This window comes from Xenopus laevis, chromosome 1L (assembly GCF_017654675.1).
Source record: "Xenopus laevis strain J_2021 chromosome 1L, Xenopus_laevis_v10.1, whole genome shotgun sequence".
Taxonomy (NCBI): domain Eukaryota; kingdom Metazoa; phylum Chordata; class Amphibia; order Anura; family Pipidae; genus Xenopus; species Xenopus laevis.
Window position 1 is genome coordinate 204,747,126 of NC_054371.1, and position 25,251 is coordinate 204,772,376.

Sequence of the window (25,251 nt, forward strand, 5' to 3'; positions counted from 1 at the left end):
CTTGGATGTTGCTCTCAGGGTTCTCAAAGCAGGTGATTATTTATGAATTCCAAGCTTGAAAGCAAGTTTTAATTGCATAAAGACTAAGTATAGTGCCAAGAAGAGCCTCTTGTAGGCTGCCATCCACATAGGGGCTACCAAATAGCCGATCATAGCTCTTATTTGGCACCCCAAGGGACTTTTTCATGTTTGTGTTGCTCCCCAACTCTTTTTACATTTGAATGTGGCTCACGGTTCAAAAAGGTTAGGGACCCCTGTGTTAGAGTTTAGCACTCATTGGCTTTCAGTGGACCACAAATCCCAGAATCCTCTCTTGTCTTCTCTCCAGACTATTGGAGCTCTCTCCAACTCACAATCACACATTTGTTTCCAGGTGCTCACAAGCACTCCTTTCCATGGCCCCTCACCCTCCTTCACTCCATGAGGTCTCTATGGGGAAGCAGCAGCACTGAAGTGTTGCTCCACACCGCCTTTTAACTATCCTTAATTAACCAATTAGCTAGCTAGCTAGTTTCGGCAGCTGCAAAACCTTACATAGAGCAAGGGATGGAATCCCACCCTGCTCTCTTCCATCCACTCCAGGGACCCTTAATACAGCTTTTACCAAGCCGGTACAGAATTTCCACAGCTTTACTTGCTGCAGCACCACACTTTTCCCTGGAGTTTTGATTTCACCAGCTTAATGCTGGTGAAATACACACAATATCGTGCCCTTTAGACACCCATATCTTACAATATATATATCTAATATATATCTAATTAATTAATTATACATAAAAATATTATTATACAGTACTGAAATTAATCATCACTTCCAGTGAAAGTGAAAACTGATGAATTGTGTTGCTGTACTGTTATGCCTGATGCTACTATAACATTTGTATCAAGTGCATTGAGAGTAAAAGTCACTAACAAATGCCCTCCAAGTCATCTTAAAAAACTGATTATAAGTTGCTAAAATATGCTTCTGGATATTTTCATCAGCTAAATAACCTAAACGAGAGTCTCCTGGCTATTGAAGGAGTGAGATAACATCATAGTTTTCTTTAAGTGTTGAAACAGCATACATTTAGGGGCAGATTCACTAAGGGTCGAATTTCGAAGTTAAAAATACTTCGAAATTCGACCCTCGAATTGAAATCCTTCGACTTCGAATATCGAAGTCGAAGGATTTAGCGCTAAACGTTCGTTCGATCGATCGAAGGATTTTTCGTTCGATCGAACGATTAAATCCTTCGAATCGAACGATTCGAAGGATTTTAATCCAACGATCGAAGGAAAATCCTTCGATCAAAAAAAGTTTAGCAAGCCTATGGGGACCTTCCCCATAGGCTAACATTGACTTCGGTAGGTTTTATCTGCCGAAGTAGGGGGTCGAAGTTTTTTTTAAAGGGAAAGTACTTCGACTATCGAATGGTCGAATAGTCGAACGATTTTTCGTTCGATTTCGTTCGTATTCGAACGAATTTAACCAATTCGATGGTCGAAGTACCCAAAAAATACTTCGAAATTCGAATTTTTTTCATTCGAATCCTTCACTCGAGCTTAGTGAATCGGCCCCTTAATGTTTGCTGAATGCACAATTGCTGTGCATTTGTAAATGAGTCTCTCTTAGTACTTGTATGTAGTTGAGTTTAAAAAGAGCACAAACAAAAGGAAATTCTCCTAGCGCAACGGACACATTCCATTTCATGGTATCCCCTCTTTGTAGGGCCTTTAAGTTTGAAAACAATGCTTATACTGCGTTTCACGTGTAAACCCAAACTTTATGCTTGCTTTGAGATCTCTTACAATGAGGCTTTCTTATCATTAATCAGTTATATATTTAGAGTAGAACTAAACCCTAAAAATGAATATGACTAAAAATACCATATTTTATATACTGAACTTATTGCACCAGCCTAAAGTTTCAGCTTGTCAATAGCAGCAATGATCCAGGACTTCAGACTTGTCACAGGGGGTCACCATCTTGGAAAGTGTCTGTGACACTCACATGCTCAGTGGGCTCTGAGCAGCTGTTTGAGAATAAGCTTAGGGGTCGTCACAAATTATCAAGCAGGAAATGAGGTTTGTCTGTAATATAAACTGATGCTACAGGGCTGATTATTAAATTCTGATGCTAGTTGTACTGGTTTCTGTGCTGCCATTTAGTAATTATCTGTATTCGTTAATATCAGCCTTATATTGTGACATTTCTATTCTATGTGTACAGTATATTGTGAGTGGGCCCCTAAGCTCAGTAAGTGGCAGCAGCACAGAGCATGTGCAGTGAATTAGCAGAAAAGAAGATGGGAACTACTGGGGCATCTTTGGAGACACAGCTAAAGGGCTGTGGTTGCATTGGGCTGGTACAGAATCCCAAAACATAATGTACATTATTTCTAGCCTATTTATTTAGTTAAGCTTTAGTTCTCCTTTAATGTCCCTCAGCCTGAGTGTTGAACATACATACCTGTTGTAATTAATATGAAACTATAGTCCAAAATCATATTTCCCAACTGTCCCTTTTTTCATGGGACAGTCCCGATTGTGACCACTCAGCCCACAGTCCCAGAGTATTAATGAAATGTCCCGAGTTTCTCTTTGATCTCCTGCACTGATCAGACAGAAAAAGATACAACGTTTCTAAAATGTAATTAAATAAGAGGCCTTGCTCAGAATACTCCTCAGTTGCACTTAGATACATTTGTAACTATAATATAAGCAAAGATACAATTGTAAATATTTAAGATAGATTGGGAGAAATGAGACTTTCAATTTAAAGGGGACCTGTCACCCAGACAAAAAAAGCTGTATGATAAAAGTCCTTTTTAAATAAAACATGAAACCCAAATTCTTTTTTTTTAATACATTTTTAAAAAAAATTTCAACAGCTATACCTGTTATAAACTTGTTTAAAATGTTCAACTGTTAATCACATTTGCCTGCCCAACTCTATACCTTAGGCAATTACTTTCCATTCTGCACTTACTGGTGTCACTGCCCTCCCCACAGCCCCCCTCCATCTTCAACATCTAATTGTGTAGCCAGTACACAGGGCATCCAGTTTCCCATTCTGCCCATAAACAAAATGTTGACATGATGCAAAGCTTGCCTTAATAAGTGTCCACAAAATGGCACCTACCTGCTTGCTGTGATTGTAAATTTCAAGACTAAAAAAAACAATGCTGTATTTAAATATGTCTTATATTGTAAGTGCAGTTAATATTGCTTGAATAACATCATAAAATAGGATTTGGAATAATTTCTTAAGGTGACAGGTGCCCTTTAAAGGGCCATTCGCCTGTATTAGCAAAACTGTAATAATATAAAACATGACCCTAAAATCCCAGAATTGTTTTCAAACTTTCCATAGCCTGCCAAATTTTGTAAAATAAATATCGTGTGGTCAAAAAATCTTTGCAGTGCTATGTGTAGCAGATGTTTTTGTCCCTCTCTCTATTTTTCAAAATGTTGGGAGTTATGCAAAATAAAACAAAACTACATAATTGGTCACCATGATCCATTGAGAATCTTGCTGAAAATGCTTGATAGGGACTGCCTATAAATGCAACCAGACTAGTGAGTATCAACTAAAAAATTGTGCTTGCAGTTTTGGGGCAGCTTATTTAGGTTTGTTGGGATGTCATCAGTGATATCATGTAGCCTTGCTTGACACTATGCCCACAGTCTATGTATATTTAGGAGATTTACTTTCTTAACAGGCACATCACGTAGTCACTTGTGCGGCTACAACTTCTAAAGCCTTAAACTTCTCATAATTGTCTAAGACCACTAATATCTGACCAGGATTTCATACTTGCCAAATTACCAATCTAGTTCCTCATTATCCTGTTTTATCTCTCCTTCCCTGCATTCATAAAACTATTTGTAAATCCAGAGTGTTCTCCATAAAACTGTTCAGGTCAAGCCACACTGAACGCTTCTTCTAAGTTATTGATTGAAAGTCAGTGGTAGGAAAGGTATTGTAAATACTTTAAAAATAACAATACTATGGATTTGTGTCAGCATGATACTTAATCTATCTCGCCAGACTAATTTAATCACCTTTTATGTGGAAGTGAGCAGGAAGTTTACTCTGGGATGGCAGTGAATGTGATCCAGAGAATTGGCTGAAGGATAGATTACAAAGAGTGATTGTAAATGGAATATTTTCTAATTGAACCTGTGTTGTTAGTGGAGCTGGGCATTAAAGGGCACCTATCACAGCCAAAATCAAACACATATTTACAATCTGACCAGTACAACATAAACACGTTTAATCAAACTACATATATAGTTTTTTGGAAAAAACTGCAGGTTTTAAAAAATCCCTTACTTTGTCAAATGGGTTCTTTCACTGAGGGAGGCCATACTGAGACTATAATATGCAAATTTCAGGAGCATGCTCAGATTGTAACACTGCCTTGCGTATTCTACCCAGAATGCCTTGTTTTAGTAAACTCCTCCACTAGAAGTATCATGAGATTTCCCTATCTTGTCCCCTGCTGGTGATGTCGTTATGCAAATGAAGGGCACACACTAACTTCCAGCAGGTGGCAGCACTATTGAACAGCAGCTGACACACAGGTTTGGCTGATTTGAAAATAGCTTAGAAGGGTTGCTAAGCAACCAAGGAATTTCAACTGAGCATGTGTGAGATTTCAGAGCTACAGTTGGCTGGGAAGATATAGGTAGGAGGAACCAGTGAAATCCAAGATGGCTGCCTCAGCTAGAACTGCAGGGGAGATAGGGAAGATCTTGCAGAAGGAATAGTGAGCTGATCATTTACATTATACAAACAATTCTAACTGTTTTAAAAATCGGATTTCTTGGACTTTCACACAGTGTATTTACTTAGGAAATGATTTTAGTTATGATTGGTGCCCTTTAAATGTTCCACTTTTTTTTTTGCTGATGCTACTGAATTAAGCTTCTGTATTGTAGGGTTTCTTGTTAGTATAATGTTTACTCACCACATCAAGGAAGTGGCCCAGGTGCAACGCCCTGAGCCCTCAGCACAGGGGACGGACAAACCGACAAATCAATATGGAGCAGGCACTCAAGAAAGCAAAACTTCCACCAGGCAAATGTTCAAATGTGAAAAAGTTTTATTGTGTCAAGCAGCCTGACGCGTTTCGTGTTCCAAACACTTAATCATCGGCCTATGATTACGCGTTTGGAACACGAAACGCGTCAGGCTGCTGGACAAAATAAAACTTTTTCACATTTGAACATTTGCCTGGTGGAAGTTTCGCCTTCTAGAGTGCCTGCTCCATATTGATTTGTCGATGCTACTGAATTGACCAAACTGGGATACAGGCCAGCGATCTGGCAAATGTTGATAATTACAAGGTTGTGGGTATCTTTAATTGAGAAGGATGATGGGGATTGTTGTGGATGACAAGCTGTGTAGCTGCAGGCAGTGTCATTCAGTGTCTTAAGCAAGAAAAACACGGCTGTCTTGTATAAAAAGGGCATTAACTCAAGGGTTGCCTCATAGATTACTGGTAAGGTCTCTCCTTGAGTATGCAGTACAGTTTTGGTCTCCAGTTCATAAAAAATATATTAATGAGCTAAAGGGAGTGCAGAGATGTTCAAATAAACTGGTAATGGAAATGGAAGTTTTTAATTATTATGGTTAACCACTTGCGAGGGGACATGATTACTCTTTACAACATTACAGGGCATTATACACAAATCACGGCTGATATTTTTCCACAAAAAAGAAGCCACCCCTTTAGACTTGAGGAACTGAACTTTTAATTGTGGCAGTGTACTGTAGGTGGCTATTCACAGTGAGGGCAGTAAAGCTGTGGAAAGCCCTGCTGGGTGATGTTGTGATGGTAGATTATAAATATTATTAATGCCTTTAAGAGTGGCTTGGATGATTTCTTGAACAAGCATAATATCAAAGATAAAGGTGATTGTAAGGTCTACAGCTAGTACAGATATTTACAGATTGTATAGATATTGGTGTATACATAGGTCTGTATAAATATGTGTAGAGATGTGCACAGGGGTATGTTTGGAGAGGTTGAATTTGATGGACTTTGGTCTTTTTTTACAATCCAACTTAACTGTAAATGCATGCTGTAGGATGCTAAACGTTGTCTGTAAAAGATAGGGGGTGTGCGTTACAATCATCATGAGATGTTTTATACACATAACTGCCTAGAATAATGTTAAAACCTATCTGCATGACAAAGTGGGGCCAGCTACTTGGGGAAACATACTTTATGGTGCATAGGTATGCTGGGAATCTCAAAGGAGGGAAAAGTAAAAGAAATAGCTTTTTTCCTACGCTGAAATTATAGCATTGATAGCATCTCTTCAAACTTGCCTCAACAAGAGGGCACTAAAAATGTAATTTGGCTGAGCAGATGTTCACAGAACAAGAAATCTGTATGTATTCCTTCACCAATCCAGACTTTAAATTAGGCCAGAATTAATTCTATTTGTTATGCTTTCTCTGAGTGTTTTTTTCAGATAGTTCTTATTTAGAGCTGTAATAGAAAATACTAAGCTATTTTACAACATTTCTCTAAATTAGTTCATTTATAGAAATTCAGGATTCAGATTCGGTTCGACCAGGAATGAGATTTGGCCAAATAGCGAACAGAATCCTGTATTCAGTGCATCACTATTTGCAAGTGCTCGAGGAGATAGGCTTTTGAGGGAGGATTCTCTCCAGAGGAGTTCAGGGATGGCTTCCAAATATAAGGAACAGCAAGCCAGAAAGGTTTAAGTTGGGAAACAGCAGTAGTAGCGGTCAAGGTTTATAAGTGGCATTAAATCTTTTAAAGTACAAGAGTGGCAGTAAGAACCACTTTCAGTTCTGAATATTTACACGTGGTTAAAAAAAAAGTTTACTTCCTTTTTTCGCAACGAAAACTCACGTGATTTTAAGGATTTGATTTGGCCAGGGATGCACTGAAGCCTGAATTCTGTGCATCCTCATTTGCACGTGCTCTAAGAGATGGACTTTGAACATAGTTCTGAAGAGACAGAAGGAGGATTCTCTCCAGAGGAATTCAGGGATGGCTTCCATATATAAGGAAAAGCAAGGCAGAAAGGTTTAAGATGGGAAACAGCAGTAGTAATGGGATGTGTAACCAAGCGATTGCTCTTGGGGGAACAGAGGAGCCGGCCAGGAATGAATGGAGACACGAGAAAAGATGTAGTAAGGTGCAGAGGAATGTATGGCTTTAAAGGTTATGAGGATTGTAATGTATGAGAAGAGGAGACTTCTCGCAGCACTATTTAATACAGACTGTAGTGGGGAGAGATGGAAATTAGGGCCCTAAGATCCATGCCCCAGCGCATCCGAACTGTTTCCAATTGGGTGCAGTCACGCAGTGTATCAGAGGTCAGCCTGTCCTCCGCACTGATCCACAGCTTGTAACTGCTGTGAACTGAGCGGATCTGCTTCTCTCAGCCTGCAAAAAATATGCATGCTGAAAGAAGCGGTGCCTACCCTTCATGGGCCCTAACCCTTAGGGATGCCAGTTAGTAACATGTAGTGTAGATTAGATCGGATGAGGGCATGCATGAGTGCCTTAGCTATTAGCCTTAGCTATTATTTGTGAAAGAAAGGAACAGATTTTGGCAATATTGTGTAAGACAGGTTTTGCCTCTGGTGTTAAGAAGGAGAAGGAAAGAGAGGAGTCAAAGATCACTACTGCAAAGTTCATGCCCTATCTGTACTTTCTATGAGAATAGTGAAATCATAACATTTTTTTTAAATTTTGCAAATTTATGGGACTTTGGTCTCCTGTTGTGCTTTCCCAGTAAGAAACATGCTGTATGTAAATACAAAACTATAGTTTTTATTGTTTAAAACACTTACCGTATGGATTGCCTAACACAGCTTTAAACAAGATGCATATTATTATTTACACCACGGTTGTCCAAATTGAGACCACATACAGGTGTTGTTGAGCTATGGTTTTTCCACATGCAGTGTATTGTCCTTCTGAGATTTTAGCTGTGGTTTATCAACACATGGAGTGACTCAGGTTGTTTTAGCTGGTCACCATGATATTATCTCTCGTGGTACACCCTGTACAATGATTTCACTTAATTACAGAGAACACAGAGTTTCACAAATGTTAAGCCTCCTTCAAAAAAGTAGGAACAGTTACATTTTTTATCATCATGTGCGATCAGATATCCCACTCTGCAAAACTCGGAGGAACGGAAAATGAATTATACAATTTTCCTTTTAGCAGCTAATGAAAAATGAGCTGTCTGGATCTGACACATTATTTAGGTTAGACTGTTATGTTTAGTCTTTTTAATGTTTATTTAGGCTATGGAGAACAACACTGGTTTAATTGAATTACTTACTTTTGACCACTTTAGCTTTGACCACTGAGACCTGAATATTTAGTTAGGTGTTTTTCTGTGCCATACTGTATATGAATCAGTGGGAATTTGCTTAACATTTCTCATTGTGGCATTCCTTTTATGTTTGTCAAATCAAAATGCTAAGGGGTTGTTGAATTGTATTCTTGTTGAATGGCTTTCCTAAAGGTGTTTAGAAAGCATTTTATAGGCAGTTTGTTACTCAATACTGTAAATCCTAATGGATCATGATAACCTGTAAAAAATGTGAGGTCAACAGAAAGTGACCTTGACGACAGTATCCTCAAAGTTGACATTATCCCAATTATATCTTTCTAGGGTATTATGTTATTTATTATTGAATTGTTGTTATTGTCCTACATATACTGCACTTTACAGATATTGTTCACTCTCACAAGCCTGCATTAGGGTCAGTTTCATCAGAATCTAGTTAACCTTCCTTTAAATTTTTTTAAGGGTGAAGGAAAGGTTAAAACTAAGTACGCTTTGGCAGAAAGGTCTATATGAATACACTAGTAAACCTTCAGAGTAATGCTGCTCAGAGTCCTCTGTCAAAAGAAAAAAACACATTTCTTTCCTTCTATTGTGTACACGTGGGCTTCCTTATCAGACTTCCTGTTTTTAGCTTAAACCTCCAGGGCTTGGGCTTGAGCATGCTCAGTTTGCTCCTCTCCCCTCCCTGCTGTAATCTGAGCTATGAGTGAGAAGAGAGAGACTCAGGAAGGATTTAATATCACAGCAAGTTAATATGGTAGCTGCTATCCTAAACAAACAGTGTCTAGAGCTGTTTACTCAGGTATGGAAAAGCATTCTAAAGAAGTTTTTGCAATAAACTGCCTTGGTAGCTTTCCTTCTCCTTTAAAAGGTAAATTTAAGTCCCTCTGCTTTACATTGTGCATGTTGCGCAGATTCTCTGAAAAACACATAGGACTTCAAGGTGAGAATGGGGTTACAGGACCCAAGGAGAGGTTGGGGAATCTGTCCTATCAATCTGTGTAATCATGTCTGTCTGTGTGGGACAATGTGTGTGACAAAACCAATTGAGATACAAATTCCTTGGATAATTAAACTCAGGACCCAGCACAATGATGACAGTGAACAGCAAACCTCTAAATCGATGTCCTATGTAGATATTGTAAATATACAATAATTTATCCAGGTTGTCCAATATGGCCAAGAGACATTCAAATGCGACAGATTTGGGAACATGGCTAAGCAAAAAGGGGCATTCACTACTATTGGAGTGTGATCAGAGGGACCTGATATAAGATTAGGCCAGATCTTTTAGGTTTGCTTATTTATTCCTTATGCGGAGAGAATATTAAGCATTTTAAAGAATATATACCCATTGTACTTGGCATAAATTAGTAAATAATGCTAAGGTTAGCATACCTTTGAAACAAAACCTGGCTAAACGTTTTTGTATCATTCTTTTTTTATAGGTTCAAAAGTGGCCAGCGTTTTTTAACTTTCCCATTTGATGGTTGACTGCTTCTTGAAGGATTAGATTTACCTCCAGCTCTTCTATTTCTTTCCTCTGGACTAAGAAAATGACAGTGAACAAGCGAGAAGGAGCAAAGTTCAAAAGAAGAATATCTTTTAAAAATTACATTTTATAAAAAAAAGAAAAAAAAAGGAAAAGAAGAAGCCAGTGCCTTAACTGGTGGCACATAAGGAAGCCTTTGTAAATGGACTTGTTATGGTGCTGTTCTGGGGGAGGGCTAACATTCTAGTACTGTGTTAGCCTCAAGATAAAAAGGAGGAAATAAAAAAACATTGTTCAGTGTTCATTTTTAAATTATGGAAATTTGGTGGAAGACGTTGACCTGGATTTTAGGCCTTGTCATGACTTCATCGGAATGTCACAGGGACAGCAGAGTTACATATAGTTCCCAAGGTAGGATTTCAACATTATATACCTTCCCCATTTGAGATATAATGGAATAACAGAATTGTGAGAGTTACTGGCATATCTCCCAACATGCCTGATAGAAAACTGGGTAGTTTTAAACCATATTTAATGAACACATCCAATACCTGTTCCTAGATGTCACTGCCCTCCTTCCCTCCCCCCTTATTGCCTATAATTGTGAAGCCAGTGCATAGGCATCATGTGCCTCATTCTGGTGCATAAACTTTTGGGATGATGCAAAAATGGAGCTCAACTATATGCTCTAATTGTGGATTCCAAAGTAATGAAGGAAACAAGATTTAAATAATTTTTATAGTATAATTAAAGTTTATTCTGCTTGCCAATTATTTGCTTGGAATTATTTTTTAGGGTTACAGATCCCATTATTTGTCACATTTGTCCCCCCCCCTTTTAAAACATATTAGTGTGAATTTGTTTTATTTTTATTTTTTCCCAGTATATGCTGTTACAGAGTGATCCCATATAATTGCTGTTGTATGGCATATATTGTCGGTTAACATGTTAAAATAATCTGTCAATGTTTAGTGACCAGCATTTGGTAAATAATTTTATGATTGTATTTAGTTCATGTGTGCTTTCAAAAGCGGAACAAGCTCTTTGCAGCCCCGGGTGCAGGCTGTACCCCCTACCAGGCAAACTTACATGAATCCAATGAAAACAGCAGCACTCCGGTATCTCTTATAAACAACATAGGTATATATTCTTTATTCAGACCGCCCGGTGATAAAATGTTGTTTATATGAGACCGTAGGATTTAAAGATTTGAGAGCTCCTGATCCAGAGTAATTCTGGGGTATTTGTCCCCTGAATTTAACCAGAGATAAACAATTTCAAGAAGTCTAATATAGAGACACAGTCAAGTAAGGCTTCCTGTCCTCAATAAAGTAAATTTTTTCACTTGCTTTTTCACACTTATTTACACTGTATCTTATATGGAATAATATATTGTTCTTTCACTGTTTTGAAGCATTATAGAAACATTAGTTACACAGTATTTTATATAGTATTTATTACAATTTTAGATATACAATTGTTTTGTGCACTGAAACTTTTCACTGTGAATCATGGGTAATATGGAGGTGAGAAATTGGGACTCATCCCTGTTTGTGAGTATTTAAACACATTGTTAATTAATGGCTTGACAAAGGGACTGTGTAGCCTGAAAACGTTCACTAGAAAGTAATTGACGAGCGCTCCAAACACCTGTGGAATTAAAAGAATTGAACTTTTATTTTCAACTTGTTAAAAACCTCAATTCCCTGACGCGTTTTGTATCATCAACCAAAACGTTGCCTAAGGCACTAAGTAAAGTTCTTGACTTTTTCAACAATACCAGAGTGCTGCTGTTTTCATTGGATTCATTCTATGATTTTGATCCAACTCAGATGAACTGCTCTGTATACAATGAAAGATTTCACCCAGGGAAAAGACTGTTTTCCATTAATAAATGCCCACAACAAATATTGAAGCAAAAAACATAGTATGTAAGCTAAAAAGAGTCCATCTATCTGTACAGGGAATTAAGTTTAAAGTAATTATGTAGATGTATGCTATAGGAGATGCTGAAGCTTTTGTTATCAGCAACATTAATTTTATTTCATTTCTTAAAGGAATTGTTCAGTGTAAAATTAAAAACTGGGTAAATAGACTGTTCAAAATAAAAAATGTTTTCAATGTACTAGCCAGAAATGTAATGTATAAAGGCTGGAGTGACTGGATGTCTAACATAATAGCCAGAACACTACTTCCTGCTTTTCAGCTCTCTTGGTTTCCATTGATTGGTTACCAGGCAGTAACCAATCAGAGAGAGGGGGGCACATGGGTCATACCTGTTGCTTTTGAATCTGAGCTGAATGCTGAGGATCAATTGCAAATTCACTGAACAGTTATGTCCCAATTGGCCCCCCTTCAAGTCACTGACTTACTCAGCATTAGAGAGCTGAAAGCAGGAAGTAGTGTTCTGTTCTGACATCCAGTCACTTCAGCCTTTATACATTACATTTTTGGCTAACTATATTAGAATATTTTTTTATTCTATTTACCCAGTTTTTATGTTTACACTGAGCTGTTACTTTAAAGACTTTGTTATCCTTTAGATTAACTTTTGGTATGATATAAATAGAGATACTCGGAGACAATTTAATTTGCATTTGGTCTTTATTTTTAATTTTTTCTTTTAGTTTTTTAATTATTTAGCTTTTTGTTCAGTAGCTGTCCATTTTAGAATTTCAGCAGTTATCTGTTTGATAGGGTTCGCTAGCCAGTGGTTGGAATAAGAGACTGCAATAGCAATTAGAAAAGGTTTTAATAGAAGGGTAAGTAATAAAAGTTGCAATAACAATACACTTGTAGTTTTAGGGCAGGAGTGCCCATACTTTACTAATGCGAGGTCTACTTTTAGTGATGTTGTCCCATTGTGATCTACACCCATAAAAGCATTGTTAGCATTCTCCTCCATGGAATATATTTCTTACATATTATATTGATTTATAAGAGAATTTATATTGCTATATGTAACAACTATTTTTTATATAACCTTAATGTAATAAATATCTAAATGAAAAGCATGTATAGGAAGGTGATTTAGACAAACTGTTTGTTGATCTACCCCCAATTTAAGATCTTCTGGTAGATTCCCGAACTACCTTTTGGACACCCCTGTTTTAGGGAGTATTTTTTTTCTGCTACTGTCAATGATCTCGGTTCAAAAGATGAAAAGAGGCAAAAGTGGGAGGCAAGTAATTAAAAAAAAACAAACAAAAAATGAAGACTAACTGGAAAGTTGCTAAGAATATTCCATTCTATAACATAGTAAAATACTGTATACAGTATGTGAACTACTCCTTTAATATCTTTTATATTAATATATGTATATACCTGTATTTCTTGCATCCAACCCCTGAGTGTCTCTGTTCCCTACAATGTCTGACTCTTGTTGAGTTTACTTCTGCCAGACTGAAATCTTTGTACGTTATAAGTATTCATACTTAGCGTACCAAAATGCAGGAATTTAATTCAGGACGAGGGAACTAGTAATATATTGTGTATTACATTGTATTTAGTAATAACATTGGTTCATTTCATGGATCCTATCTGGTCATGGTATGTTTTCGTTACATGTATGACATTTTCTGTTAATCTTTATTTTCTTTGCATGTCTTTCTTTTGGTGGACTGGCCTGGCTTGTGATTACAAAGAGGAATACCTGTCTTACCTTGAACACTACCAACTGACAGTTCCAATAAGGGTTGATCACAATGGAGCTTTTGTCAGTTTTACTGTGAATAGTGACAAACACTTGAGGAGGAGGAGGAGCGTGGACCATAGAGACCAAGAACAGGATGCTTCTAAATTATTTTTTAAAATTTCTGCCTATGGCAAGCACTTTCACTTAAACCTGACTTTGAATACGGATTTAGTCTCAAAACACTTTACAGTGGAATACTGGAGGAAGAATGGGCCAGAGTGGAAGCATGATTTTATAGACAACTGCCACTATACAGGATACTTACAGGACCAAAATACAACAACGAAAGTGGCTCTGAGTAATTGCAATGGCTTGGTGAGTATAAATATCTCTTTTCTTCCTGACTTGTAACAAATAAATGCACTAATGTCAACTATTTTATATAATTGTTTGTATTGATTTTCCAAGCATGTACAACATTTCCTGGATGTTAAATACATCCAATTGAATATTTATTTTAGTCAACAATGTTACATGTATTGAATTATAGAATATAAAATAAAATTAACATTTAAACAAGGTTAACACAGTGAAATATAGTCACAAAAATAAATTCCGAGTTTGTCAGATTTCACAGGTTATATTTAATTTACCTTAAGTAAGAAGCCAAAAGTCTATTAGTACGGTGACTCCTGGGGGGGGGGGGTCTTGTAATTGTTCCAGTCTGTATAAGTGTATCTTGAGTACAGGTATAGGATCCCTTATCCGGAAACCCGATATCCAGAAAACTCCGAATTACGGAATGGCTGTCTCCCATAGACTCCATTTTATCCAAATAATTCAAATTTTTAAAAATTATTTTCTTATATCTGTAATAATAAAACAGTAGCTTGTACTTGATCCCAACTAAGATATAATTAATCCCTATTGGAAGCAAAACCAGCCTATTGGGTTTATTTAATGTTTAAATTAATTTCTAGTAGACTTAAGGCATGAAGACCCAAATTATGGAAAGATCCATTATCCGGAAAACCCCAGGTCCCGAGCATTCAGGTCCCATACCTGTATACTGATTCGTTTATTGCAATAATGTTACCCCCTCTAAGTTTCTGAATTATACCATGTTGAAATATGAAAGGTATAGGTTGTTAGGTGTCAAAATGGTTGTGGGACGCCATTGATGTATGTAGTCCATATGGAGAAAATTTTAATAAAATTTTAATTTCATTCTTTACAGCAAATTATTTTTTTCAAAATCTCGAGTTCTTTTCAGTGTGCATACCCCTGACAGCTCCAGTTAACAAGAGAGAAATTGAATTTTTGGGTCGCTGTCTGTTTTTTATTTTGTGTGGCATGTGCACTTATGAATTATGGTTTTTATTAACGTTGCTGCTGGTATTGGACATTTAGCTTGGTGTGGTTTAGTTATTGACACGATAAAGGCCAAATATGAAGATTATGTCCAGTTTCAAATTTGGGATTTTGTGTAAACTACATATTTTATGAGAAGATACAAATAAGTAGGATGATATTTTTTTCTTTACTCTTGCTTGTCTTTTATATAAATCACCTTTCCAAAATGTGCTACAAAAAATAGCTGTTATATTTTCCTTCTTTATTACTTCCATTCATTTATGGTAGGCACTTTGGATCATGGGTTTGTTAATTTTTTTTATAGTTCTAATGTTCAGTATGTGTGTTATGATTGGACGTTGTTGGCTATTCAACTTTAAATTCACTTTTTATTCACCTATTATGATGGTTATAGTTATATTGATCTCATCATTATATGTTATAATGATCTCCTGAGAATATCTCAGAAATTGCAGAGGGATTCCATGACTATAACTGAGCTACAGAAAGGTGGACCATCAGGCCATCAAGCCTAACAGTCCAGTGTTTGCCATTTTCGATGAATTAAATATAGACTGCTGTCTGATTTTGCTATCCATTTGGTCAGACTTTGTTCTGTCACTCCATAAGTTATGGAACGTCTCTCTTAGCATGGTTTTTTTGTTTCCTTCTTTGGGACAAGAACTACAATTCTGAGATGATACAAGGCTCGTCTTAATAACAGTGTCCACAAAATGGCTCCTGCCTGCTTGTTATAATTATGAATTCCCAGACTGAAGATTCAAATCATTTTATATAGTGTAATTAAAGTTTATTTTACTTGACTATTATTATTATTATTATTAACATGTATTTATATAGCGCCAACATATTGCGTAGCACTGTAGACTAATGTGATAAGATAGGATTTTGAATAATTTTTTTGGTTGACGGGTCCCCTTTAATACAATATTGTAAGATTTCTAGTCAGGCTGGACAAGCAGATTAGGGTCAAAGGGACCTAAAATTGTATAACCCTACTCCTTACTTTATTTACTGTAATTTCTAACTAACTGGAAGTTATTATTGGTACTACTATGACTAGTATTAATTTTAGCGTCATCAGAATTATTATTTTATTGTCAGGTTTAGTGTTTTTTCCACCAGCAGAGAAAATACACATATGGCCTGCTACCATACCATGCACTGACGAGTGGCATCTGTCTATCACTTCTCCCAAGGGCAGATTTTGGCCAGAAAATGCACATTAGCGTGTGTGCATGGACAGGTGTATGTCATTCTAATGATCGACTGTCTAGAAGTTGCAGTTGCCAGCAGAGAAAATGCTTTGAGTGACATTATACTAAATTTGCATACAAAAATAGTCTAAAACTACATCTTGTAGAAAAACACAATTATTTAAATAACAATGCTTATGAATTAAGCTAAGCCTAAAGACTGAAACAACCCAAAAAAGGAGACCCTGATTTATGGAGCTTGCTTATATATACCAACAGAAGCATAGGTGTTTCAGGCAAGGCAAACGAAGGTGACACTGCAACAATTTGTTATTTGATAGTAGTACTAGCAGGCTTCTGGAGGTTATATATCCTCGAGATGTTCAGTTCTCATTGAGATGTCTCTGAAACAAGAAATGGTCCTTGTTACTAATGTATTTAATGATGGGCATTGTTGAGCAACTTGTAAAAAGATAAGTCATTTTGCAGATGGTTTAATGAGGCCTAAAAGGCCAGGAACAAGGACATTAATCATTATTCAAAAATGTTTTTTATAATATTTTTTTTTTCTCTCACAGAAATTTGGATGCTACTTTTTCAGTTGTTGCTTGGGCTTCCTTAAGTGTTAATATGCCCAAGAAATTTAGTAGTGCTAGGCATGGCTTAGGCTTACATTGACTGCCCAAGGCAGAAGTGTAAATAGGTATGACTCCTGAAGGAGTCCTCCCTCCTGGGTGATTTATACATTTGGGGAAGAGACAGATAGCAAATGAAGTTTGTGAAAGCCAGTCATACCATGACTAATGTGTGAGGTTCATTAACCTAGAACTTTTCCTTGTTCGTTCTCTATTGCGAAAATGATGATTCAAAAAATTTAGCAAATGTTTCTGTTAATTAACATTTTGCTAAATGCGTCACTTATTCTTCATCTCATAAAGAACAAAGGATTAAGCTAGAATAGCTGCGCCCTATATTTTTTCTTTTGTGACTGCCTAAAACCACCAGATCCAATTTAGCAGTAAGATCTGTGCCTCTGAAGATGCTCACTAGTGACCCTATCCCACCACTCCTCTTCCCCTTATATACCCACGCTCGACACGACCCCCTCTCTGATGTCAAGGAGGAGGCTATACTGTACTGTATACTGTATTTTCCCTTTTTCTGTGTCACATGCTCTGGGCTGCCACTTACTTAGGGTTATAATAGAAGCATTCTACTTTAGAATTGTGTAACAATTGCCCCTATGGTATCTCCTTTTGTGTGAGATGTAACCTTACTGTGCTAATGATAATTTCCAACAAGACCTAAACTTAGATTCATAACTGAAAACCAGAGAACATTGAGCTTGTGCAGTGCCACTGACACTCAAAAAATGGCTTAACAAGAAGATAGAGCGCTCCTGTGGATAACTTTGAAAGCATGGATTATTACTGTTTAACGGCTGCCAAACTTTTCAATAGTAAGTTCTCTATATAAAATACAGCATTTGCAGTCATATTATTTCTTAACTTTTTTTTAACATTTAAACAGATAATTGTTGTACAATTACAACAAAAAAATTTATTTTTATTGGAAGAGAAATTTTTTTTATTGGAAGAGAAAAAGCAGAAAGGATTAATGTTTATGGTCACATATAAAAGCAGTATTATTTTTAAGGTCTGTCTGTTCATTTTATTCAAATGTATTTAAGACTGGCAAGCTTGTTAACTTAAAGTGGAATAATTAAAATACATTTTTGTTCCAAATGTCTTTGAAAGCTTTCTTTCATCCTGTACATCCAGTATCTACTAATTATAATTCTAAAGCAACTTAGCTGAGTGGTAGGGAAAGGTTAAAACAGTTGTCTCATTCGAACCATTTGTCTTTAAGGTACCGAATATTCAACTTGTTATCCTAAAAGGACTATCATTTTTACTTTAAGTTGAGGTAGAAAGCCAAGTCTTGCCCTAAGTCCTCCTAAGTCCTCCCTAAGTCCTCCTAGTGTTGGGCCATGGACTTTCTGAGACATTGCTTATTCTCCATAATAGTCAGAACTGTTTTGTACAAATTGCTTTGCTAGCGGTCTTTTGGGTGTACCAGTTTCTGTCTTACCGTGTTGCTTTGTTTGACAAACATAGGGAATTTGATGTTTGTTGAAAATCTTTGTAAGCTTTTCTGATATTCCACCCACTTACGAAATAACTATATTTTTTATGTGTACTATTCATCTCCTCTCTTGGTTTTTGTCTGGTGCATCTGCTCAACCTCATTTAAACAATAGCCTAGTCAGGCTATCCGTAAACTTTCAAAGCTTCTCTGCTGGTGCTCTTTGTCCTTGGCTCCATGTTCATTTTCAGTTTCAGCCCCTTGGTGTAGAGTTCTAATAAACCCAGTTTACACCAAACAGCAAATATTGATCAATACAAGTGACCTATACTAAAGCAGTAATGATGTTTTTAAATTGAATGCATTATCCATTGAGCTCTTATTCCAAAAGTTTATATTTAATAAAAGTTTGTGGACCCTCATTAAATAAGGGATTGGATTAAGGTAGTCATGTTCTGGGCAGATCAATGACATGTTTGAGCATAACTGAAATGTTTGGCGCATATTGGGCATGTGGTCTAAACCATTTTTTTTGGTTAGAAGTGTTGGAAGGTATATACTATATAACCCTGCAAGGATATGATTTTGACACTGGGTAGTGGATAGTAAGGAGAATATTTAGATTTTTACCCAAAACATCGAAACTTGAATTTTCGGGTTTAAAAAAAAACTAAAATTTTTGGGGTTTTTAAAAAACAAAACAAAATGTTTTGAGATTTATTATACCCTGAACCTGGAAATAGCTTGAATCCAAAAATACTCCAGCTAAAACCTGTCGAGGTCATGTAGAAGTCAATGGCAGAGGCCCCTTCAACCATTTGAAGATGTTTGTAGCCTTCATGATGTTAAAAGTTTTTTTCAGTGGGTTTCGCTTGAGAACTCGATTAATTTGAGTGGTTAGGATTTTTTTTACATCAAAAGCTTGGTAAATTCGTGTTCTTGAGTTTTTTGCCCTGAATTCAATGATTCGAGTTTTTTCTTAAATCAGGAAACATTTAAGAGTTCATTCTAGCTATAAAAAAACCTCACAAACTTCTAAAACTCTACCTTTGATAAATAACCCACTTAATTTGAGTTGGGAAAGGCTAGGCCTGTGTGAGAGATTCATGACAAGATTCTTAATTTTATCTGTCTTTTGTACCACAAAAGACTTATCTAATCATCAAAAATGTATATAAATATCATTGATCCTATCTGATAAAATTATGGTTAAACTAAGTTGGTCACAAACACACATATATTTTTGAAAAGTACATATTCTGTTATATCCAAAATTAGTAAATTCTATTTCTGTTCCAAACTACTTCGTTTTTTAATTAAGGCTTCATGGGGCCCCCTATACCTCCTGGGCCCCCATGCAGCCGCAGGGTCTTCTTCCTCTGTAGTTACGCCCATGCTTTTATCCATAGATCAATTTTATGATCTGTGGCAGGTAACGCTTGATCGGTTTTAGATCTATTTTTACTGTCCTAGAGCTATTTGGCAGGGGTCTTCACAAGATCATTGTCGGAGGGATGTTAGAAGATGGGGGTGAGAGCATATTTATGGCACTCAGAAAGCTGCAAATTAACCAAGCTCTATGTTTTATCTCTGGCTTCCTGGTCATTAGTTGCCACCATAATCCATAGCATCATGAAAAATTAGCCTTGAAAGACCAAATTTCCATAAAGTTAAGTATATAAATTCAAAGATTTAGAAAAAGGTTGGATCAAGAGACATTTTTTTGTAGCTGATGTTTGAAACAGGACGAACAGACCTTTTGGCTTGCCTTTTTAGAATTTCCTTGGTATCATGTTTTTCTAGTAGCTTTTAGTATTTTTATTCTTTATTTTCTTTACAAGCTGTATAAAAAAAATATCCTTCAACATTCATTTCTGAAGTAGAATAATGTAAGGCATATGAGGGTCCTTTTTGTTTTTTGCTAATATGAACTGGATGAAACACACTTAAAAGAGGAATCTATTCACTAAAAGGACTGTTTTTACAGTTTAATATAGTGTAAATGACAATGGGGGTTATGTAACAAAAGGCACTAAGTTTGCCTTGGGGCAGTAACCCATAGCAACCAATCAGCAGGTAGCATTTACTGGTCACCTGTTTACCGTAAATGCAAACATCTTATTGGTTGCTATGGGTTACTGCTCCTGGGCAAACTTAGTGCCTTATATTACATATGGGGGAATGACTTTTACAATGGATATATGTACAGGTGTAAAAATGTTACCACTAATGGAAATGTAGTAGATACTGCAGGTTTGTTTATTTGTGCTAATTCCCTTAATTTTCTTTACTTGGTATGTACTGACAGATTGTTTTTTCTATAAGTGGATCAAAGCTAACCATAATAAAGGGTTTTATGTGCCTTAAAATTTGCGAGGCTTTAAATCAGTTCATGATTATACAAGTTTACATTTTACATTTGTTCCTGCCCATTAATCTAAGTAAATCGTGGAACACAAAATGATTTGTAATGGAGAGTCGGGCAATGACACATATGGGGGCAAATTCCCTAACCAGCGAAAATTCGCCAGTGACGGCTTCACAGCCATCACAACACTTCGCCAGGCGTACATTCGCTAGGACAACACTAATTCACTAAAGTGCGAAGTTGCGTCCAGATCCCCGAACACTGGCGAATTATAACAACTCTATTTTATTTATTAAAGGGATACTGTCATGGGGAAAAAAAGTTTTTTTCAAAATGAATCAGTTAATAGTGCTGCTCCAGCAGAATTCTGCACTGAAATCCATTTCTCAAAAGAGAAAACATATTTATTTATATTCAATTTTGAAATCTAACATGGGGCTAGACATTTTGTCAATTTCCCAGCTGCCCCTGGTCATGTGACTTGTACCTGCACTTTAGGAGAGAAATGCTTTCTGGCAGGCTGCTGTTTTTCCTTCTCAATGTAACTGAATGTGTCTCACTGGGACATGGGTTTTTACTATTAAGTGCTGTTCTTAGATCTACCAGGCAGCTGTTATCTTGTGTTAGGGAGCTGTTATCTGGTTACCTTCCCATTGTTCTTTTGTTTGGCTGCTGGGGGGGGGGAAGGGAGGGGGTGATATCACTCCAACTTGCAGTACAGCAGCAAAGAGTGATTGAAGTTTATCAGAGCACAAGTCACATGACTTGGGGCAGCTGGGAAATTGACAATACGTCTAGCCCCATGTCAAATTTCAAAATTGAATATAAAAAAATCTGTTTGCTCTTTTGAGAAATGGATTTCAGTGCAGAATTCTCCTGGAGCAGCACTATTAACTTATTCATTTTGAAAAAAACTTTTTTTCCCATGACAGTATCCCTTTAATAAATAAAATAGAGTTGTTATAATGCCCTACACATGAGCCCACTGTATAGTTTATGTTCCATATGTTAGAAAATGGAGGGGGGGAACCCGGTTACCCCAAAAAGTTTTACGGACCTTTGCAGGCTATCATGCAGGAAAAAGACGCCAGAGTTTTTTGGGACTTTTGTGCACTAAAAATTGAGGAAGTCCTATGCACTCCATTGCACTTCGCCTGGTCTGAGCTGTAATGTTCAGTAAAATTCGCATCTTAGTGAATTTGCGGAGTTGCTACCATTTGCCAGAGCGAAAATTAGTCTGGTGTTAGAGTGCGAAGCAACGCTACCGTCTTTCTCCTTCGCTAGCAAAGTGACGCCTGCGCCTGTTAGAAAATCGGCGAAGTCCCTGCGGACGGTAACGCTAGCGAATTGATGTTAGTATTAGCCACTTCACCCTTTAAGAAATCTGCCCCATGGATGTTTGAGGGACATTGGCAGGGAAATCTGTGCTACCCCATGTCACTTTCAGTGACATTTCGGTCACTGACAGACTAGCAGGTTTTTTTTTATTTTAACAATTATTTTTTAATGTTTTCACATTTTCCAAAAATAAATTAACAGAAAATAAAAGAAAAAAAACCCTAATCTATTTCCATTTCATAGCTAGACTGACTAGCAGGTTAGATACAAAGGAGGAAGTTGTGTTCTGGCTAATATGTGGAACATCCATTCACCTTTATAGATTATACATTTTTGCTAGCTATATTGAAAACATCTTTTATTTTGCAAACTCTATCTTTGTTTATCTATTTATCACAGTTGCTTCTGCTATGTAAACCGTGTCTTGTAATAAAAGAACTCACAGTGCTTATTCCCTTACAAGGGCTCCTAGGCTCATCATATGTTCACTGTAACCACTCCTATGGGCAAATAATTGTAAACAGAGGACAGTGACCATGAAAAGGTGCTCAAACATTCAAAACATTCAAAAGTTTTAATAACTGCTATCACAGACATTGGGCTGATTTACTAAAGGGCGAAGTGGCCGTCGCTAGCAAAAATTAGATAGAAATCCCATCAGCAGGGATATCGCCAATTTACTCTTATGTCAGTGACATCATATCCTGTATGCTGAAAAGTTATAAAATTTCTAAAAAAACGCTGGTGGTATTTCATATTTTAAAGTGAGATTGCCTTCAAATGTTCTAACTATTATAGATTTTTTTGTTTACATTTTACCGTTTGAGGGGCATGCCACATTTGTTTTAGGGTAGGCTCATGTCTAAGGCATTATAGGATCTCTTTTATCTTTATTATGGTTCCTTGGACATCTGTTAGAAGTGGTCACTTCCAGATTTTCCACCAACATCTTTAATAAAGACGTCTATACGACCTATATGTACTCACCCTATAAAAATTTACCTAAGCGTAAGAGTACTAACGAAGGTTCGCTAGGCAGAAATGAACGCTAGGGAAAGTTCGATATGAAATGCTTGGCTACAGAGACACAACTTTGCATTTCAGGGAATTAGCTTAGAGATAATGAATTTACACCTGGTGAAGTGGTGCAAAGAGTGGCGGAGCCTTCTCCTTTTAGTGAATTTGCCCCATGGTCTCACAGTTCTTTGTGATGCTACATTGGTTCCTGGCCTAAGGGGATGCAAGAGAAATAACCCCAGGTTTTGCCATTTAGTACAGACATTTGGATAGAAGAGAGTACTTGAATTGTAACATGTAATGAAACACGTTTTTTTGATGGACACAGATTAATCTTTGTTTATTCTTTCTTTCCTAAGCATGGCATTATTGCGACCGAAGATGAAGAGTATTTTATTGAGCCTTTAGAGAATGTCACAGAAAATTCCAAGCACTATAGCCATGAAATGGGCCACCCTCATGTTATTTACAGAAAGTCTGCTATCCATCATCGACATTCAAGCAACCAACCTCACTGCGGTGTGAAAGGTAAGATACGTTTAGAGATTCTATTCCAGACATAGCTACTCTAGTTTTCAGAAATGTATCCCCTTAGTTATTTTTATAGTGCAATCCTTTTGCTGTTATCCCTAGATGCAGAAAAGATCACTGTCTGTATGCTTGAAATTTTTGTCTGCATAGTTGGCAACTGTGTATTAAATTTGTGCTGACCACACTACCTTTCTCCATTGTTTTAATTGCAAATAATTGTGTTCATTGTAGTCCCGCCATTTTGTTTTCTAAAGGTTTTGCACTTAGGAATCACTTCCACCTAATTTTAGATAACATGGTTCTCAAATTTGGGAGGTCACTTTTTCTAAACAGTTTAAAATGGTCATATGCATAACAGTCATGTTCTATGTGAAAACTATCATTTTTGCCTTCAGTGTTGGAATTCAGAATCAAAATATGGGGCACCTGATGCCCAATCCTATGCTCAGGTCACATAATTATAGACCGTGAGGAGGCAGGGGGACAGGTGTGGTAGTGCTACAGTGTCATGGAAGATTGTCATGCCTCCCTGAAAGGCCATGATTTCCATATTAACACCCCTAGTCACATGCCCTCAGCTGCAGATTTTGGGTGTTGTCATTGGGCTGCCAATGTAGAAAAGTTTCCCTAGTCTACCCCTGGACACTTGTGGTTAAATCCAGCAGCATAGCACTTTCTAGATTTCCCTAGGAACATGCACCAAGGGGGTGGGCAAAGGTCCACTTCCAAGGGCAGTGCAGGAACTAAATACAGCCCTGCCTCCCTGCAAAATAAAGCTGGCCATACACAAGGTTGCCAAATGAGAGATCTCTTCCCACTTTGGCCACCCATGCTTTGGCCTCCAGATAAATGATCTGATCATCCCATTTTTTTTGGAGGAGCAGTCGGTAATTTTTATTGGCACGTGTATGGCTGCCTTTACTCTGAGTACTGTATTGCTATTTAAAATATAAGTATATTGTAGTGTAAGTGCAACTGATGTTATCAAACTTGCATCAGACATACCTGTCCGCATGTTTTTGTAGTATTTCATTTTTTTTTTTTTTTAAACAGGGTTTTAGGTTAGAAACTTTGATATTAAACTGTGACATAAATCCTTGACTTTGAAATGTATGGGGCCAGGGAATGGGGCTTTTAAATAGATTTTTAGCTTGTTTGAAGATTTGAATTAAATGGAATCGTCACAATATTGTGATACATACACATGTTGGTAATGTGCATATTATTGAGTGATTTTTCATAGAGAATTTGCTTTTTTCCTAGACTTTACTGGAAACAGCAAACCCTGGTGGTATAATTATAAATTCTCTACCCCACCCATGCCATCAGATAATGATACAGAAAATGGTCCTCGCCGGCAGAGGAGATCAGTCAGCACTGAGCGTTTTGTTGAGACCCTTGTAGTGGCTGACAAAATGATGGTTGGATACCATGGTCGCAAAGATATTGAACACTATATACTGAGCGTAATGAATATTGTAAGTTTGATCCCTTACCAAGATATTCTGCCTAGTCATTCAAGACATTCTTTTTTTATCCGTCTGTTATCAGGCATCATTCTGTCAATATAAACCAATGGTGATTATTATGGTTATATACCATTCGTATGTATTTGTCAAGATGTGAAGGTCTGCTTTCGTCAAAAATATATCATATATGCATTTGGTGTAAGAGTGTATTCCAGTTGTTCAGCAAATATATCAATTGAAAATACAATGAAAAGCTCATATTCAGTGTATTTCTTTTTCTAATATAAATATTTCTACATTCATATCATGTGATTGTTTTAAACCCTTAAAGCATTGGCTCTAATTTTCTGTAAAATACTTGAGAAAAATGCCTAGATGGCATTAATTACTTAGCTTTTTAGTGTAAG

The 25,251-nt window shown here is 36.9% G+C and overlaps 1 protein-coding gene across 4 annotated transcripts in view; it reads left to right on the forward strand.

Annotated features, from left to right (window-relative positions):
- LOC108718130 (A disintegrin and metalloproteinase with thrombospondin motifs 6) overlaps nt 1–25,251 on the forward strand; it is a 184,017-nt gene that overhangs the window by 17,813 nt on the left and 140,953 nt on the right. For 2 of the 4 annotated variants that reach the window (XM_018265770.2, XM_041569141.1), the window contains exons 2-5: nt 9,789–10,243; nt 13,477–13,841; nt 23,204–23,372; nt 24,639–24,853. In XM_018265770.2, coding sequence (XP_018121259.1) covers nt 10,147–10,243; nt 13,477–13,841; nt 23,204–23,372; nt 24,639–24,853 — 846 coding nt within the window. In that variant the 5' untranslated portion in view covers nt 9,789–10,146. Of the gene's footprint in view, nt 1–9,788; nt 10,244–13,476; nt 13,842–23,203; nt 23,373–24,638; nt 24,854–25,251 lie in introns of those variants that run through there. The other 2 variants (XM_041569149.1, XM_041569144.1) reach the window with 2 other exon arrangements.